Below are 17,557 nucleotides of genomic sequence, written 5' to 3' on the forward strand. Positions count from 1 at the left end.
ACATGACATTAATTGATTTTAATCAAGACAATCTATTTTGTCATTTAAAAGTTGAATTTCTTGCCCAAAGTCAATTACAACATTTTTAGAGCTTCCAGAAATAAGAAAAAAGCTGCGGTCACAATTGTGACCGGTGGGATTAAACGGGTTAATATTCAGCACTATTTCTAGATCGCCTTGTAAATTTGTGGCACTGATCATGTGACTTTTTGTACAGATGTTCAGTTGTTTTTTTCTTCCACTGAAGCTCAAGATCCACTTTAGATCATTCTCAAAGCATTATAAAGAACATGATCATCAGGTTTTACTCAAACTTATGGTTGCTCATTAAAGCAAAATTATGCACCAAATACTAAGATATTCTGAAATTAATGAAACGGTCTTTTCACAGTCTAAGAATGATAATTGCTCTGAAACCATGTGTCATGCTTGAGTCAGTAGTTGGTGTTTGTCCTGCCTTCGGTTTGAGGATATCATTGTCCAAAAATAAATGGAAAAGGGTCCCACCCTTTCCTGTGACCACTTTGCAATGTGATTACTAAATATATTCCAGCACAGCAGGATTGCTCCTGTTCTACTAGGTCATCTAACAGCAACTTACAGGTTGTGACTAAAAAGAGCCGAGTTATCCCTTAGTCACTGTGATCCCAGGCTGTGGAACTCGCTCCCATACTCACTTAGCACTTTTTAATATATACCACAAAGCACTTGTGGGAAGGGGCTCTTCAGTCTAATCGCCATTAATTTTATTATATTATTTACAATATTATGTTATTTTTCAATATTATTTAAAATGCTTGATTCATCTTGTATTTTATTTTGAATGTATGGTCACATCTACTGTTATTCAGCAAATTTCATAAGCGAAATCCAGCCATTTTGCAACAGGTTCTGGTTGGTCATTTATTTACAACGTTGACCAACAGAAAGTTTATTTATGCAGGGCAAATAATTCTGACCTTTTTTGTTTAATTTTAGACCTTCAAAATGATCTGTCACTAAACCCAGTTGAATAGTAACTTTATCAGGAGCATAATATATGGTTTAAATACAGTTTCAGAGATTATCAGTGACAGTGTCCTTATTTTTTTAGTAAAGCTAACATTTGTCCTCTCTCATTGGTGTTTCCAGGTACATGGGAATTGGACTGTCTGCCCAGGGGGTAAACATGAACAGACTGCCTGGTGAGTTTGTGAGTGTTTGTGCTCGTATATACACGAAAGGGATGATGTGCTCACCATGGGTATCTCATTGTCACGTTATGAGATTTTACTTCACGATAAAGATTTATATCACGATATGGTTATTTTGTATTATTTTATCTCATTTCTGTTATTGAAAATAAGAAAAAAGAAGCAAATTACAAACAATTGGACAAATACAATATAGCAAAAATATTAATTAAACTAATTATGTTTATTTAACATGTAGTTAGAATTAGTACAGACATTTTTTAATAGAATGTAAAAATTAAATATTGCATAGTCTTCACTGTATGAATTAAATTTAAATGTATTCTTATTAAAGCTAAAAATAAGTTATTCAGTCAAGAAGAGTAAGTTATTTTCTCTTTTGTTTGATTCACATTAATGAGCAGCAGGTAGGTATATTAGGCTGTTGTCACTTTAAGACCAAACACACGGATCTTTATACTGATACACATCCGGTTTACACCCAACTGTTTACTTTCACTTGAGACCTAACCGGCTGTGTTTACATGAATACTCCTCAAGATGGAAATTTTGACATACTTGCGTTTGTGTTCGACTATTCAAGCGCAATAAGACTTGAAAGAGAACTGAATTCTCGATTGCATTCTGCATGCGATGACGCTGTGCGTCAGTCAGTTCTTTTTCACTGCTTATTGTGCTTAACACATTTTAACACTGAGCACTTCCCAAATTCACTATTGCCTTCTGAGAGGGGCAGCTTTCTGTGCGTGCACTTTGGCAGGGTGCCAGTCAGCACGAGCACAGAGTTCCTTTTCAAGATATATTACTCTTATTACTCTCTTTATATCCTCATTCATGTATTTCATCACTCTGAAGTGTCAATAGTGCTATATATTTACATACCACGATATAGCAAAATCTCTAATGATAGACATTTTATACCATGGTAACTATATATATTGTCATACCGCCCAGCCATGACCATGGGTCATGGTGAACTAGGTAACTGAAGAATGAGTGAGTCAGTCCATTTTTGTAGCTTTAAAAAATTGCTTTATGTAGATATACATATTAAAATAAAAAATGAATTGTATTCATAACCTATTTTAATTCTGGCAGAATATTGGAGAGAGAAAAGTTAGGAGGGACTTAATTTCATCCATCGAAAATGGTTGGATTGTGTGAAGTGGGTGTTACATACCGGAATGGGGCCATGCGATTGGATGGGAGGGAATCGTTGAGCCAAAAAGTAAAGTTGTTTATGAGGAAGAGCTTTGAAGATTAAAAGTCAAGTTTTTACATTTTGATAAAGATTATGAACAGAATTTTTTTTTTTTTTTTGCTCACTGATAAATCTGTTCATGAAAAGGCCAGTGCTGACATTACGATTCACTTTTGAGTATGGTCTTGTAGCTTAAGATCATTTGTCTTCTACTTTTTTTTGTCTAACACTTTTTTTAATATCCGTTTGTCAGTCAGACTGTAATTCAGGCCATGAACATGCCTCAGCATGCCCTGAAAAACACTAGCTGTGAGAATGACCTTGCAAATGCATAGAATCCAGGGTTTTTCTTTCTGTGCTCCTAAATCCCAGGAAATAACTTTGTAATGTGTTTTTTTTTTTTCATGAGTCCTCAAAGGGAAGGAGAGGAGACCTAGATCTCATTATTGGTTTTCCTCAATGGATTTTACCTGGCATACAGAATGTTCTGAGATCACAAAGCCTTGTCATAATTATTCATAGCTAAAAGCTAAAATTAATCAGAGAAAATCTTGTCATTCTGACAGAGCATCCATTCACATAGCAGAGGACATCAAGCTGCTACTGAACTAGTTTTAATTGACTAACTGCAGTGAAAAAAGACACCATAACCAAACAAAATCCAGTTTGATGGAAAAATACAAATGAAATGTGTGCGCATTATCATAATGCAGAATGTTAAAAAGGAAATGTGACTGAATATAGTATGTGGAATAATCCTTTACTTCAGTTGAGCTGACACTAATGAAGATATAATATGTAAGTAGACAATAATGAATTTACCAATACATTTAGGAGTGTGAAGCACATTGTGCTGTAGAAACATAACAGTACATATTAGCTAGCTCTTTGATATATAAAGCAATACTTGAATGCTTATCCAACATGCTGGATGAAAGTTGAAAAAGTAAATGTACACTACTGGTCAAAAGTTTGCGGTCGCTAAGATTTTTTTCAAATGTTGTAAAAACAAAAATCACAGTAAAAACAGCAATACTGAAAAATATTATTACAATTCAAAATAAGTTTTCTATTTAAATTATATTTTATAATGTAATTCATTCCTATGATGGAAGAGCAGAATTTTCGGGAATTTTCTAAACATTGTCACATGGTCCTTCAGAAATCCCTCTAATATGCTGATTTGGGACTCAAGAAACATTTCTTATTATTGTCAAAGTTAAAAAAAACGGTTGTGCTGTTTATTGTTTTCTGTGGGAAACCATAATACATTTATTCAAAATTCTTTTATAAATAGAAAGATCAAAACTTTTGAACAATGGTGTATATTGTATAAGAAAAAAGGGCTGTATTTTGGGCACAGTTTGGTTAATGTCACCCTCCTGTGAGCCCTCTGACCAATCAAGTGACTTTGTCAATTGCCTGTTAGCTTCTCCACTGTGCCTGATGCCTTTGAAATGCTTTGGAGCAATTTAGCCAATTCGGCATGTGCGTGCTGACTACAAATTGTGTGTTCATTGACCTCTGTGCTCTCTGCTTAAACCACTCTTTGTCAGAGCGCTTTGGAATATAGTGGAAATATAGACAAACGCATGTAGGGTGGGCAATGTATTTTCTAGTTAGTTTGGATTCTACAGCCAACAGCAGGATATTATTTCTCTAGTTTTAGGTGCTTTAATATATATATATATACTGTATATATGTATATATATATATATATATCATGACATAAACAAATTTATACAAATGTTAAAATGTGATCAAATGTCTATAAGTTATTTTTATTCTAATATCTTTTATGCTCACTTCTAATATATCTAATATTTATATATTTTTTCTCTCTCTTTAGTTCACTTGGTTTTTGCAAATAACTAAACAAACATCCCATGATTCCAAAACACTTTAATCAGTTAAAGTCATGTGTAAGTTCCTATGAGAATGTATGGTGTATTGTATGTTTGTGTGTGTGGGTATGTGTGCAGTCTGAGCGTAATGGTTTTACACCCCCTGCTGACCTCCGTGTCTCTGATCCCATACTGGAGTTCTGCCCATTTCATTAGCATGAAGGGAACACTGAGCTCTGCTTTAGGAGTAATATCCCAGCCTGCATTGCTCTGCAGATTAATCTAATACCACACAACAAGCCCCCACCAGCCACTGCCTTACTTCCTCATTTTTTCATTCTCATCTGTCTGTCATTCACAGAATGCACTTGTTTACACCATTTCACGTAGTGACTGTAAATACAATTGCTTACGCAACACCATTTTTATCATGTACTAATCATAATGGTCTGCCAACACACATTCAAGTTTTGATTCAGTTCAGCCCAGTCAGTGAGGTAGACGGACTCCTCCTCTTGGTGGTTTGAGGCAGTGCGAGCCGAGGCTTACTGAATTGTTCGAATGGTCTTGTTATATTTACACACAGGCTTGTCCAGCTGCCCCTCGAACGAGCTTCAGGGTGGACGAAGCCTTTAAAGGACTTTTTTTTTTTTGTTATATCCAGTTTTTTAGAACAGCTGGGAAGATAACATCATCGGGAGGGAGGCAATAAGTGCATCAGTTCCTCAGAGGCAGGGGCTCAAATGTAAAAAAGGAGCATCTGCCTGTATGTACTGTATATATGTGTGTGTGTGTGTGTGTGTGTGTATATATATAATATATATATATATATATATATATATATATACACTCACCTAAAGGATTATTAGGAACACCATACTAATACTGTGTTTGACCCCATTTCGCCTTCAGAACTCCCTTAATTCTACGTGACATTGATTCAACAAGGTGATGAAAGCATTCTTTAGAAATGTTGGCCCATATGGATAGGATAGCATCTTGCAGTTGATGGAGATTTGTGGGATGCACATCCAGGGCACGAAGCCCCCGTTCCACCACATCCCAAAGATGCTCTATTGGGTTGAGATCTAGTGACTGTGGGGGCCATTTTAGTACAGTGAACTCATTGCCATGTTCAAGAAACCTATTTGAAATGATTCTAGCTTTGTGACATGGTGCATTATCCTGCTGGAAGTAGCCATCAGAGGATGGGTACATGGTGGCTATAAAGGGATGGACATGGTCAGAAACAATGCTCAGGTAGGCCGTGGCATTTAAACGATGCCCAATTGGCACTAAGGGGCCTAAAGTGTGCCAAGAAAACATCCCCCACACCATTATACCACCACCACCAGCCTGCACAGTGGTAACAAGGCATGATGGATCCATGTTCTCATTCTGTTTTCGCCAAATTCTGACTCTACCATCTGAATGTCTCAACAGAAATCGAGACTCATCAGACCAGGCAACATTTGTCCAGTCTTCAAATGTCCCATTTTGGTGAGCTCTTGCAAATTGTAGCCTCTTTTTCCTATTTGTAGTGGAGATGAGTGGTACCCGGTGGGGTCTTCTGCTGTTGTAGCCCATCCGCCTCAAGGTTGTGCGTGTTGTGGCTTCACAAATGCTTTGCTGCATACCTCGGTTGTAACGAGCGGTTATTTCAGTCAAAGTTGCTCTTCTATCAGCTTGAATCAGTAGGCCCATTCTCCTCTGACCTCTAGCATTAACAAGGCATTTTCGCCCACAGGACTGCCGCATACTGGATGTTTTTCCCTTTTCACACCATTCTTTGTAAACCCTAGAAATGGTTGTGCGTGAAAATCCCAGTAACTGAGCAGATTGTGAAATTCTCAGACCGGCCCGTCTGGCACCAACAACCATGCCACGCTCAAAATTGCTTAAATCACCTTTCTTTCCCATTCTGACATTCAGTTTGGAGTTCAGGATATTGTCTTGACCAGGACCACACCCCTAAATGCATTGAAGCAACTGCCATGTGATTGGTTGATTAGATAATTGCATTAATGAGAAATTGAACAGGTGTCCCTAATAATCCTTTAGGTAAGTGTATGTAACATTTTTAAATATGTAATACGTGAATTTGTAATTGAATCTACTCATTAGCAATCACTGAGAGCCGTATATGGTCCGCGGTTCTCCATCACTTTTGTAAAAAGACTTTGTGGTTACAGTTATGCATATGCAACTACTGACACAAACTTGTATTTATTTATTTTTTTACAGTGAGTGGAATAATTACAACAAAGAAAAATATTAGTAAATAGTGGTTATCAAACAAGCAGTGTCAAAATGCCAGTCTGTCAGTCAAGTCCAAAGCAAGACACAATGCTTTGTCAACGACATCTCAAGCCCCGTTCAGACTGTCTGACGCCAGATACGTTCAAATAAAAAGAAAGTTTATGACTTTTGAGCAATTCTTAACTGTACATGTTGTCATATTAATTCCAATTAAAATGCTTTTTGTTTTATTGTCCACAATATCATTGTTGATAATTGCACCCACATGTGCCTGCTGGGGCCCACCTTTATAATTTTGTCCCAGGGTCCTGCTGTCTAACCTGACTCCGCCAGATGGATTTGATCCGCATATCCATCTGGAAACCTTCCGTTGAAGTAGTTTTGGTAAGGGGCGAAAATACTGGTTAGCTGATTGGCCTATGTTGGTGATAGACGGGCCAAATCAACCAATCAGATCAACGAAGCATATGACGTACTAACAGAGCGTATCTTTTCCTCTGAGAAAAGCCTCCAGAGCAGTGTTTTGCTCTTCTTTCAGTGAAGAAATACTCTGTAATTCCGATAAAACTTGCTCGATAGCCACGCTGATGCTAGTTTCATCCGCTGAAGCCGACATGTTCTTTAGACTGAACTGACGCGCTTCTCGTTGCGTCACACCTCAACCCGCCTCAAAGCCAACGCTGATTGGACGTTCGTTTGGTGAACTGCTCCCAAATTTTCTTTAACGGAAAGTATCCAGACTGATCTGCGAGTGAAACCTTGAAAGCTCGCGAGATCAGGATGGTCTCACGAGGCTACCTGCTGTCCACCATATATTCTTTCCAGCAGTATTATCAGATTGGTGCTCATAATTTATGTAATAAGCAGTATTTTATGATGCTGGAGACCAGATGGCATATCAAACGCTGCAGGCTTAGGATAGGCTCCGACTCATCCTGTGGATGTCAGTACAGAGGCAGAAACAAGATTCCTTATTAGCACGCGAAATCTGTGCCCCCCTAACTCAGAATATATCTATATATGTGCAACACAATTGCACAACAATTACATGTACCATGCATCTTTGAATATTACATATTTTGGTCTGATAACACTTTTTATCCGATAAAAGTCTATTTTAGCTTGTTCAAATCCTCTTTACAGGATTCTGCAGATTCCCCCCAAACATCGAAACATTTTTAAATCCAAGTTGTTTAATTACTGAATTTCTCTCTCTCACCTTAGGTTGGGACAAGCACTCCTATGGTTATCATGGGGACGACGGACACTCCTTTTGTTCCTCAGGGACTGGTCAACCTTATGGCCCGACCTTCACAACGGGTGACGTCATTGGCTGCTGCGTGAACCTCATCAATAACACATGCTTTTACACCAAGAACGGGCACAGTTTAGGTAATAATTTAATGGAAAATGATTTAAGCATAAATCTTATTAATGCTTAAATAATTAGAAATCAATTTAGTGACTCAAGATCAAGTTTTCAGTATCTTTCTTATGTAATCTCTGAATTCACAATTTTTTGTGTTCCTCCAGGTGTGGCTTTCACAGATCTGCCAGTAAGTAAAGCACACAGACCTCTCTCAAACAGTGTAATCTAAAAGTAAGTTAAAAAAAATCAGTAATTGAAATAATATAAAATATAAATATCAGATGAAACACTTAAAAAATAGTTTTGTCTTTGCATCTAACTGAAATAAGTTTGAAGCTGAAGTACGAAAATGGCTAAAACTGGAGCACAAGAAAGTACTGGTAATATAAGGTAACTACATGGGTTAAGGTTAGGTTTAAGGGTAGGTTCAGGGTTAGTACCTAGTTATAACCCAGTTATTGTAATTGCTATAATAAGTACAAAGTATGTACATGCGAAACAGGACTCTAAAATAAAGTGCTACCGAATTTTGGATGTAACTTTACGCCTATATTGTCTCCTTATCATGATTTTTATTTTTTCACGTCGTGTCTTCCGTCATGCGTGTATCTCTGTGCTAGCTTGTACTTTTCTGCCCAACTTTGGATCTTCGTATTGCAGCACTTCACGTTACTCTCCCCTTGAAATGAATGGCTTGTACTGTAGCTCTGTGTCTGCTAAATGAATACCAGTAACAGTAGATTGATAGTGTGGCATAGGCTAGTAATGAGCTCAGATGAGGATATAGACTTCTGCATGAAGCTTCATTTGAGGCTTTTCCAGTTAAGGTGTGACTGAATGATTCCTTGTGCTGAGAATTACTGATGGAGAACATGGAGACCTTCTAAGCAGTCTCTCAGCTCTCTCTTTTTGTCTTTCTCTTTTTCTGTCTCTCATTTCAGCCTAACCTGTACCCCACAGTAGGGCTGCAAACTCCAGGGGAGATAGTAGATGCTAATTTTGGCCAACAGCCTTTTGTGTTTGACATTGAGGACTACATGAGCGAATGGAGGGCCAAGATCCACAGCATGATCGCCCGCTTCCCCATCGGAGAAAGACTGGGAGACTGGCAGGCGGTTCTGCAGAAGTGAGCAACCTGTCACCTGAAAATAAATTCAGCAGTCACAATATTGATAAAACATCTACTTCTATTCGCTGTAGTTTATCATGCATGTTACTCTGCTAATAAGCCTTGTTATGTGGCTAATTCGTGATTCATAATATTTCCCACATTAACCTTTTTATGTTTATATCTGCAGTATGGTGTCCAGCTACCTGGTGCATCATGGGTATTGTGCCACAGCAATGGCCTTTGCCAGAACCACAGAGACCATGATCCAAGAGGACCAAACCTCAATAAAAAACAGACAGAGTGAGTACTCGATCAAAGTCAACTAGTTTAGCTAAAAATAACATTCCCATGTAATTTGTGGTTTGGGTAGGAAAATATTACTGTTATGAGGAACTTAACATTTTACTGGTTGAGCAAAACCACCTTTTTTTGGACACGACTGGGCTATGAATATTGATCAATTTCTCAGTGTAAAATTATAGAAGTGCGCCTTTGATTTAAGCTTTAATCAACACACTGAATATTTAATGTTACCATCATTTTTATGTGACACTGGCAACAATTAAATTAATTAGTTAAATCTCTTTGGAAGGAGCCTTTCCGTATAAGCCATAAGATCCATTAAATGTTATATATAATTTTGCTCACAAAGAAAGGCAAAGTCTAAGTGAGTGTTATTTGAATCTAAATAATAATAAAAAAAAAAAATATCTATATATTTAATACATAGAATATATCGTCGCTCGCTTCCCGATGAAACTCACGTATGTCCAAAACGGTTACTTTTCAGGAAGTGAAAAAAACACGTAATTTCAAAAGCAGTTGAACGTAGCGTTGTCATACTTGGTACGACAACTTTAAATGTAACCATATTCTTGCCAGTGTAATGATATAATCCACATTTGACCAAAATTGAGTTTAAATGGACATACGTGCATATTTTACAGTAACGGTGGTCGATACGCGTTTTTCCGATCATTAATTAGAATGACCCAGTCGCGTTTCATATTGACAGATGAATAGGCTACGCTCAGTTTATTAAATAGCCTACGTCTCAGTTTATTAATACGCTCAGTTTATTATATGTCTCTTGCAAACTATGAAGGGACAATGAATCAATACACTGACATGGCAATGATAGACTGATACTATGAGGGGGAAGCACAGGCGGAGCACTGCTACTTGGGCGCAGAGATCAGCTATCAAGCAACACCTGAAATAAAGCTTGCAAATTTGTTGATGAAAACATTTATTAAAATGAAGATACAATTTATACAAAACGAAATTTTCAAGCAAAAATAATATTCGAAGATCGCTGGGTATTATTTGATTATTAGCATGTGAGCAAAGCGGAGCGGTGTGACGCTTATAAGTTAAAAAACTTAAACATACGTTAACGTTTCATATTTATGTTTAAATAATACAATGTAATTTTTTTTATTTCATCTATGTTGATTATATGAAAACGGAACCGCATGAGATGAGTAAGATAGGATCATAATATGACCAATTAGGCCTATATCGGAAAACATTTGGAATGGGTCAGATTTTGATCTACTAAGTTTTGTTTTGTAGAAAGCCTTTCCTTAAATTTTATTTCGTTTTGTATAAATTGTATCTTCATTTTAATCAATGTTTCATCAACAAATTTGCCTGGATTAATAAATAAGCACTTTATATGAAGTGTGCATTTCTCTCTATAGGCGCGTTCACTACTGCGAAGATGGCGAGTCTGCATCGTCAACTTTATCAACAATTCAAATGTTTCATGCATAATCATTACCTTCGCCGGTTCTTTGTGGCAAGCTTTATTTCAGGTATTGCGTGATATCTCTGCGCCCAAGTAGCAGTGCTTCAAAACTTCACGAGACCGGCGAGATGCATCCACAGGGTGGGAGATACGCGGCGTGATTGACAGCTTTGACACCAAATGGATATACGTGAAAATCAGATGACATGATTTCACAACTTTTCATTGGTCATTTAGATAATGTGAAGCATGCTGTATACGGAAATTAACCTGGACATTATATCCGTCAAAAAATCTCAAAATCGGCAAAATGGACATACGCGGTTTTCATCGGACAGCGACGATATATAGAATCTATGCTGCAAAAATGACTCATTCAGAAACCCTTGGATTAAAATCATAATTGAAACAATAAGTAGGATTGATACTGTAATTCCTAAACAAAATAAGAACATAAAAAGTGTATACAGTTCTCCAAACCTTGTGCTTTTCCTGGTGTGTGTGTGTGTTGCTCTGCATATCCTACTGAAAGATCCCAATCTTAGAAAATGATTGGCTGAAGTTTATTTTTATAATGATCTTAACAGTTTGAGCCACATATTTCATTGTGCACTGTTTTGTGAACCTGTCAAAATGTAATTCAGGTTTTGCAAAGAGATATAGATAAATGGAACATTTAAAAACTATATTGGAAACAAACCCCCTGACAGCACACCCTCACCTTGTGTGTAAGCACCATTTATCCTTCCTTTCACATGTGAGGAGAGCAATTACATAAAAGTCTTAAAGGCACAGCAGTAATAAAACACTTGTTTAAAAGGTCAGAGAAAAAGAAAAATATCATAAAACTAAATTATGAATGCTCAAAACACTTTACTAACATTCTAAGTGGACCTCAGGGAGAGCGATCGAGTGATTAAAAATGTATGATATGACCATTTAAACAAAACCAAAATAAAACACACATGTTATTTCCTTATCTCATTTGCTTCTTTCTGCATTCAGGAATACAGAAACTGGTATTGGCAGGACGTGTTGGAGAAGCCATTGACGCAACACAGCAGTTGTACCCCGGACTCCTAGAACACAACCCCAATTTACTCTTCATGTTGAAGTGAGTATGTTTACCAGACTTGGAGAACCACGTGTGTGCCACTTTGTGTGGAATGAATTGCTCAACTTGAAGCAAGGTAAAAAAATGTGTTTTCTTCTCTGGGGATCAGTAGAGCTCAGTTGCATATGAACATCCACAGCTTTCTGGTCTGGATTTCATAATGCAAGCGTACTCAGAAAACACGTAGCCTGAGATTAGGGCAATCTTTTACTCAGTGTTATACTGAATGAAGGTTTTTATAGTGCCCTATGGTCATTCTGACGAATGAGGCTCTTTTTTGTTATCAGTCTTTAAAGTGAAAACACTCACTCAGGGTGAAAAGAGGGTCATGGTTGCCTTGCTCTGAGCTGCTTCTGATATGATTAGTCATATTGTTGCATAAGGTTGAAAAGAAGGGAAACAATGTCTTTTAAATTAAATGCAATTTGAAGATCCACCTACTAAAATCAGTGGTTTCAAATAAAAGCTGATGTTAAAGAAATGGAAAGGCTTGCTTATCTACTTTGACAAAAGTTAGTCAGATTATATATATATATATTGCAAATATATGTTTATTGCAAAATATGCATATATATTCAAATATTTAAGTATTTTTAGAGCATGGAAAGACCGATTTGATTACGTCATTTGTGGTGCTTCATTGGAGTGAGCGGAGCTAACAAGGTCTTTTGGCACGTTTTGTTTGTTTCGACACTGATTGGTGGAAATTCCTATACAGCATCATGGGTAATGTAGTTTTTCACCATAAATTCAGCTGCTTAACACGATTATTTAAAAAATAAGATAAAATAAGGCAGGCTGACGGTTTTAACAGAAGCAACTACCATCAATTACCAACCTCGTAGCTAGGGATGGGACGATTACCGGTTTCACGATAAACCATGATAAAATGTACTGACGGTTAGTATTATCGTTTAAAATTTAATTATCATTAAAACCGTGTTTGATTATCGCGATTTTAATAATTCACTGTAAATCCTGTTCAGCCAGCAACAGTCTAAGTGGCTTTGAGCCAAAGACGAACAAACAACTTCAAACAAGACTATTATTAAGAGTGACATTTTAAGGGATAGTAATGTATAGATTCATTGTACACTTATTACACCGATTTTTTTTATATGTATTTTTTATACCACATAATTACAGGGACATATTGAATTGAAATTAATGTGTTAAATCTTACCTGTTTATAAATCCATTTTGTACAGCGTACAAAACAATCGTCCAGACAAGATGATCACAACAATATTATCAAACTCTGTAAACAATAAATCAACTCTGATTTCATTTTCAATACAATCAAAAACGGTAGACGCAGGACGGCAAGTTGTATTTGAATGAAACAAGAGCGCTCGCGTCCGTTGTGATATGGATGTGCACGGTGTAATAATGGGTTGCTATTGACGACGGGCATTATAAAGAAGGAAATGGCACAGAATAGAATCTTGCTTAAAAAACTGCATTGAGCTGCTTATTTATTTGTTGTTTGTTGATTTTCAAATATAAAACTTGTTGAAATGTTTTCAGTGTGAGCATCAGTTCTTTTTGAACACTTTCATCTCATTTGAACAAAACCGTGATAATATTGATAATCACGATAATTTTGGACACTATAATCGTGATATGAAATTTTCATACCGTCCCATCCCTACTCGTAGCTCACAGTAAGGTTGTCTTCAAAGCTTTATAAGTTATCGTTAAAAAATAATTTTCTTATGGATAAAATGTATCGAGTTTTTCTGGGAATTCGACTGTTGCACTGTATTAGTGGACAAAAGTCACAGTAAAGCTTTCTAATGATCAAAAAATCCTAAAATAATTTATCATGGTTTTTAACATTTAATACGAAATGTTTTTTGAGCAGCAAATCAGCATCAGATTTCTGGAGGATTATGAGATATTGAAGACTGACTGCTGAAAATTCAGCTTCGACATCACATGAATAAATTACATTTTAAAATATATTCAAATAGAAAACATATATTTTAAATTGTAATAATATTTCACAATAATACTGTTTTTACTGTATTTTTTATCAAATAAATGCAGCGTTGATGAACATAAGAGACTTTAAAAACATTTAAAAATCTTATCAACCCCCAACATTTGAACGATAGTGTATGTTCAAAATCTCTGTTATTGGAAAAAATGGCCAAGCATTATGAATTAACCAAGTGATTTCTGGCAACTATGTTATTTGTTTTATTCAAAATTTAAGTATAAAGATCAAATTAAAATGAGTATTTTTATGCTTAATTTGAATTCTGTATTGACTGTAAAAACCATTAGTCATGCATTGAAAACATGATATCCCTGCTCTTTAGTTCATTAGAAAAACTGCATTCAGACCCTCAATGTAAGCCCTACATATCAACAAACCCTTTTCTCAACATGTTACAGGCCTTTACAGGGCACACGCTGCCTCTGTGTAATGTTAAACTTTTCTTTGGAAACCATCTCTATTCATTTTGCTTGGCTGGAATTTTGTTTTGACGTGAGGATGAAACTTTTTATATAAAGCCTTACATGGAGGTGCATAATTGCACTGTTGGATGTCATCAGATGTCAGATGCTGCTGTGGGAATAGTGCCAGGATGTGTGGGAAGGAAGCAGTGAGAGCTGACTCCTCTCTCTTTCTCTGTGATGGATTACATTTGAACGACAAGCAGACAGTTTAATGGATTGCTGAGCTGACAGTGTCAGTCAGTAGGCATAATGGATAAGAGAAACCTGGTTGACAGACATTTTAATTGATTGGCAAGTCTGAAGTGTGTGTGTATTTGTGTGTGAGATCTTGCTTGTGTAACAGTGATTTTTTTGTTGCCCTCCCTCAGGTGTCGGCAGTTTGTAGAGATGGTGAATGGTACGGATAGTGAGGTACGGTGCTTTAGTGTCCGCTCTCCTAAATCACAGGACAGCTATCCCGGCTCCCCCAACATGAGCCCCCGGCACGGAGCCACCAACGCTCACTTGCACAGCACAGGTAACATACACACTCCACACATTTTCAGTGTTACTTAAAATATTTTTTAGCACTTCGTTGAACAATGCATTTGGGTGAATCTCATGGTAAAATGACAATTTTTCATCCCAGAATCTAGAGGAAAAAATAAGAAATTATATTTGTTGGGAATCTGAAGCCATTTAGGTGATCTACAGCCTTGGCAAATAACAACAGTAGTGTTCTTTTTGTCTTTTTTTGCATTACATTTATATGAAAACAAAGTCACAGTGCAAACATTTGTTAATGCTCCTAAAATAGGCTTAATGTTTTGCATTAGAGAATATTATTATTAGTAATATTATTTCATTTAATTTGAGGTCAAAGTTTCTTTTAAAGGGATAGTTCACCCAAAAATGAAAATTCTATCATTTCCTCACCGTCAAGTTGTTCCAAGCCTGTATGAGTTTCTTTCTTCTGCTGAACACAAAAGTAGATATTTTGAAGAATGTTGGTGACCAAACAATTGATGGGCCCCATTTTTTTCCATACTAATTTTCATTGAAAAATATGGGTAACCAAAATTTGAATTCTGCGGTGACCTGTCCTTGTCTTCACCGTGCCCACACTTTTAAAAATGTTTTGTCCTGAATGTGGGTTGCAAATGTACATAATTCTGCAGTATGGTTTTAATTTATTAAAAATACATTAGAATGAACTACAAAGTAACTTATCTATTTGCTAGCTGAAAGCATTAATCACAATTAGCCCACATATTTGTTAAACCAAAATACATGAGTTGAGGGATGTGTAGGACTTTGTAAAGAACAGATGTTCAAATTCAGAATTCTGTGGGTGTAGATTCGGTGTGGGTCTGATCATGAGTAACATCTTCAAGAGAACACATTCATAAAAGATGTGGAACAGATGGTTTATTGAATCACTTGTTTCACTTGTACTGCAGTTGGGTGGATTATGTAACTTACAATTCAAGTAAAGCATTGTATTCATGCTGTGTCTTAAGATAGTCCTCGTTGTTTTTTTCCCCTCCTCATGACTCAGGAGCAGACAGTCCCACATGCAGTAACGGGGTCACCCCTCCTAACAAAAATAAGAGCCACAACAAATACACAGGCGTAAGCTCCGCCTCCTCTTCTCCATCCTCTTCTCCCTCCTCCGTCAATTACTCCGAGTCCAACTCTACCGACTCCACCAAGTCCCAGCCACACAGTGCCACCAGCAACCAGGAGACTAGGTGTGTGGTGGTGTTGTTTGGGTTAGTGATTGTGGGTTTGAGTTTGAGCCAGACAGAAAACTAAATATGTGGTTATATGCAAGCAAGGCCAAGCATATAAATGTGTTGTGTACTTACATTCTCGAGAGACTCTGCTGTTGACTGTATTTTTGTGTGTTGACAGTGATAGTGAGATGGAGATTGAGGCAGAACATTACAGCAATGGCGTGACAGAAAGCTCAACTCGCATTATGAATGGCACGTACAAACACCAGGAAATCCTACAGGCGGATGACAGCAGTGTTGGCAATGGAGTAGCAGGTACAACACATGTGTAGGATTTTTAACATCACATTCAACAGGTTGTGAGAACGCCTTTTTAAAAATGCTTTGTTTATAAATCTTTTTTACCTTTTTCATTCTGATGTGACTAGTTCTTTCTCTGCTCTGTCCTTCTTCCCCTTGAGAGATGCTATTTTGAGCTCCTCTATAACTCAGCCCATTAAATGCTTTTCTCCAAGGTTACAAAGAGAGAGTGTGATAGTTTGTGGTTATGAAGTTTCGATAAAATGTGTGTAGCTTTTATTAGCACCCAGTGCACAGTTTTCTTCCTTTAAAATAAATAAATAATAATAATTTCTTGGTTTCAGACATTGATTTTTGCTTTGGTTTGAGAAAATGGTTCAGATGGATTAAAAAACAAATGAGTCACTATTAGATGGAGGACTTTTTATATTATATTATATTATAATACTTGAAATATAATATTATATAATTCAATATAATTATAATATAATGAAAATGTAGCTTTGCCATCACAGGATTAGATTGCATTTTAAAATATATTCAAATAGAAAACAGTTGTTTTAAATTGTGATTATTACAATAAACTTGTATTATTATAATACAATTATATTATATAGAAATATAATTATAATACAATGAAAATGAAGCTTTGCCATCACAGGATTAAATTGCATTTTAAAATATATTCAAATAGAAAACAAAACAGTTATTTTAAATTGTAATAATTATAATACAATTAAATTGTTCCCAATAGTTTCACTGGCTAATTAAACATAGCCTCAAATTAATATAACAATACTGGGCAAGATTTCCCAGCAGTACTATATTGAAGCAATTTTTTCAATCACAATATCTATGTGCGCTGTGTAATTATAGTCGCAAACATGTCTGCTTTCTGGGGTGTCATTGCAATTTCTTTGCTCCCCTAGATGACAGCTGCAGCTCCAGACAGCTGTGTGGAGGAAACCAGGCGGCCACAGAGAGAATGATCCAGTTCGGCAGAGAGCTTCAGGCCCTCAGCGAGCAGCTCTGCCGACAGTACGGCAAGAACGCCACTCACAAAAAGATGCTGCAGGTATGGAGGGAAAGAGGAGGAAAGGTTTGCGAATGTGATGAATAGGTGGATGTTTGCACAGGCAGCATTGGAAAAAGGTGTTATGGTGATAGTGTGCAATTTATAAAAGTCAGTTTTGGCTGTTGTGTTTTATATTAAATATTGGTGAAGTGGTCTATTT

The 17,557-nt window shown here is 36.6% G+C and overlaps 1 protein-coding gene across 2 annotated transcripts in view; it reads left to right on the top strand.

Moving 5' to 3' along the window:
• Window positions 1-17,557, top strand: part of ranbp10 (RAN binding protein 10) — a 47,697-nt gene that overhangs the window by 26,361 nt on the left and 3,779 nt on the right. For both annotated transcript variants that reach the window (XM_056255097.1, XM_056255089.1), the window contains exons 3-12: window positions 1,132-1,184; window positions 7,722-7,889; window positions 8,031-8,053; window positions 8,808-8,992; window positions 9,165-9,277; window positions 11,733-11,841; window positions 14,676-14,824; window positions 15,845-16,037; window positions 16,201-16,337; window positions 17,252-17,397. In XM_056255097.1, the coding sequence (XP_056111072.1) occupies window positions 1,132-1,184; window positions 7,722-7,889; window positions 8,031-8,053; window positions 8,808-8,992; window positions 9,165-9,277; window positions 11,733-11,841; window positions 14,676-14,824; window positions 15,845-16,037; window positions 16,201-16,337; window positions 17,252-17,397 (1,276 nt within the window). The remainder of the gene's footprint in view (window positions 1-1,131; window positions 1,185-7,721; window positions 7,890-8,030; window positions 8,054-8,807; window positions 8,993-9,164; window positions 9,278-11,732; window positions 11,842-14,675; window positions 14,825-15,844; window positions 16,038-16,200; window positions 16,338-17,251; window positions 17,398-17,557) is intronic.

This window comes from Rhinichthys klamathensis, unplaced genomic scaffold (assembly GCF_029890125.1).
Source record: "Rhinichthys klamathensis goyatoka isolate OS25496 unplaced genomic scaffold, OSU_Roscu_1.1 h1tg000005l_1, whole genome shotgun sequence".
Lineage (NCBI taxonomy): Eukaryota > Metazoa > Chordata > Actinopteri > Cypriniformes > Leuciscidae > Rhinichthys > Rhinichthys klamathensis.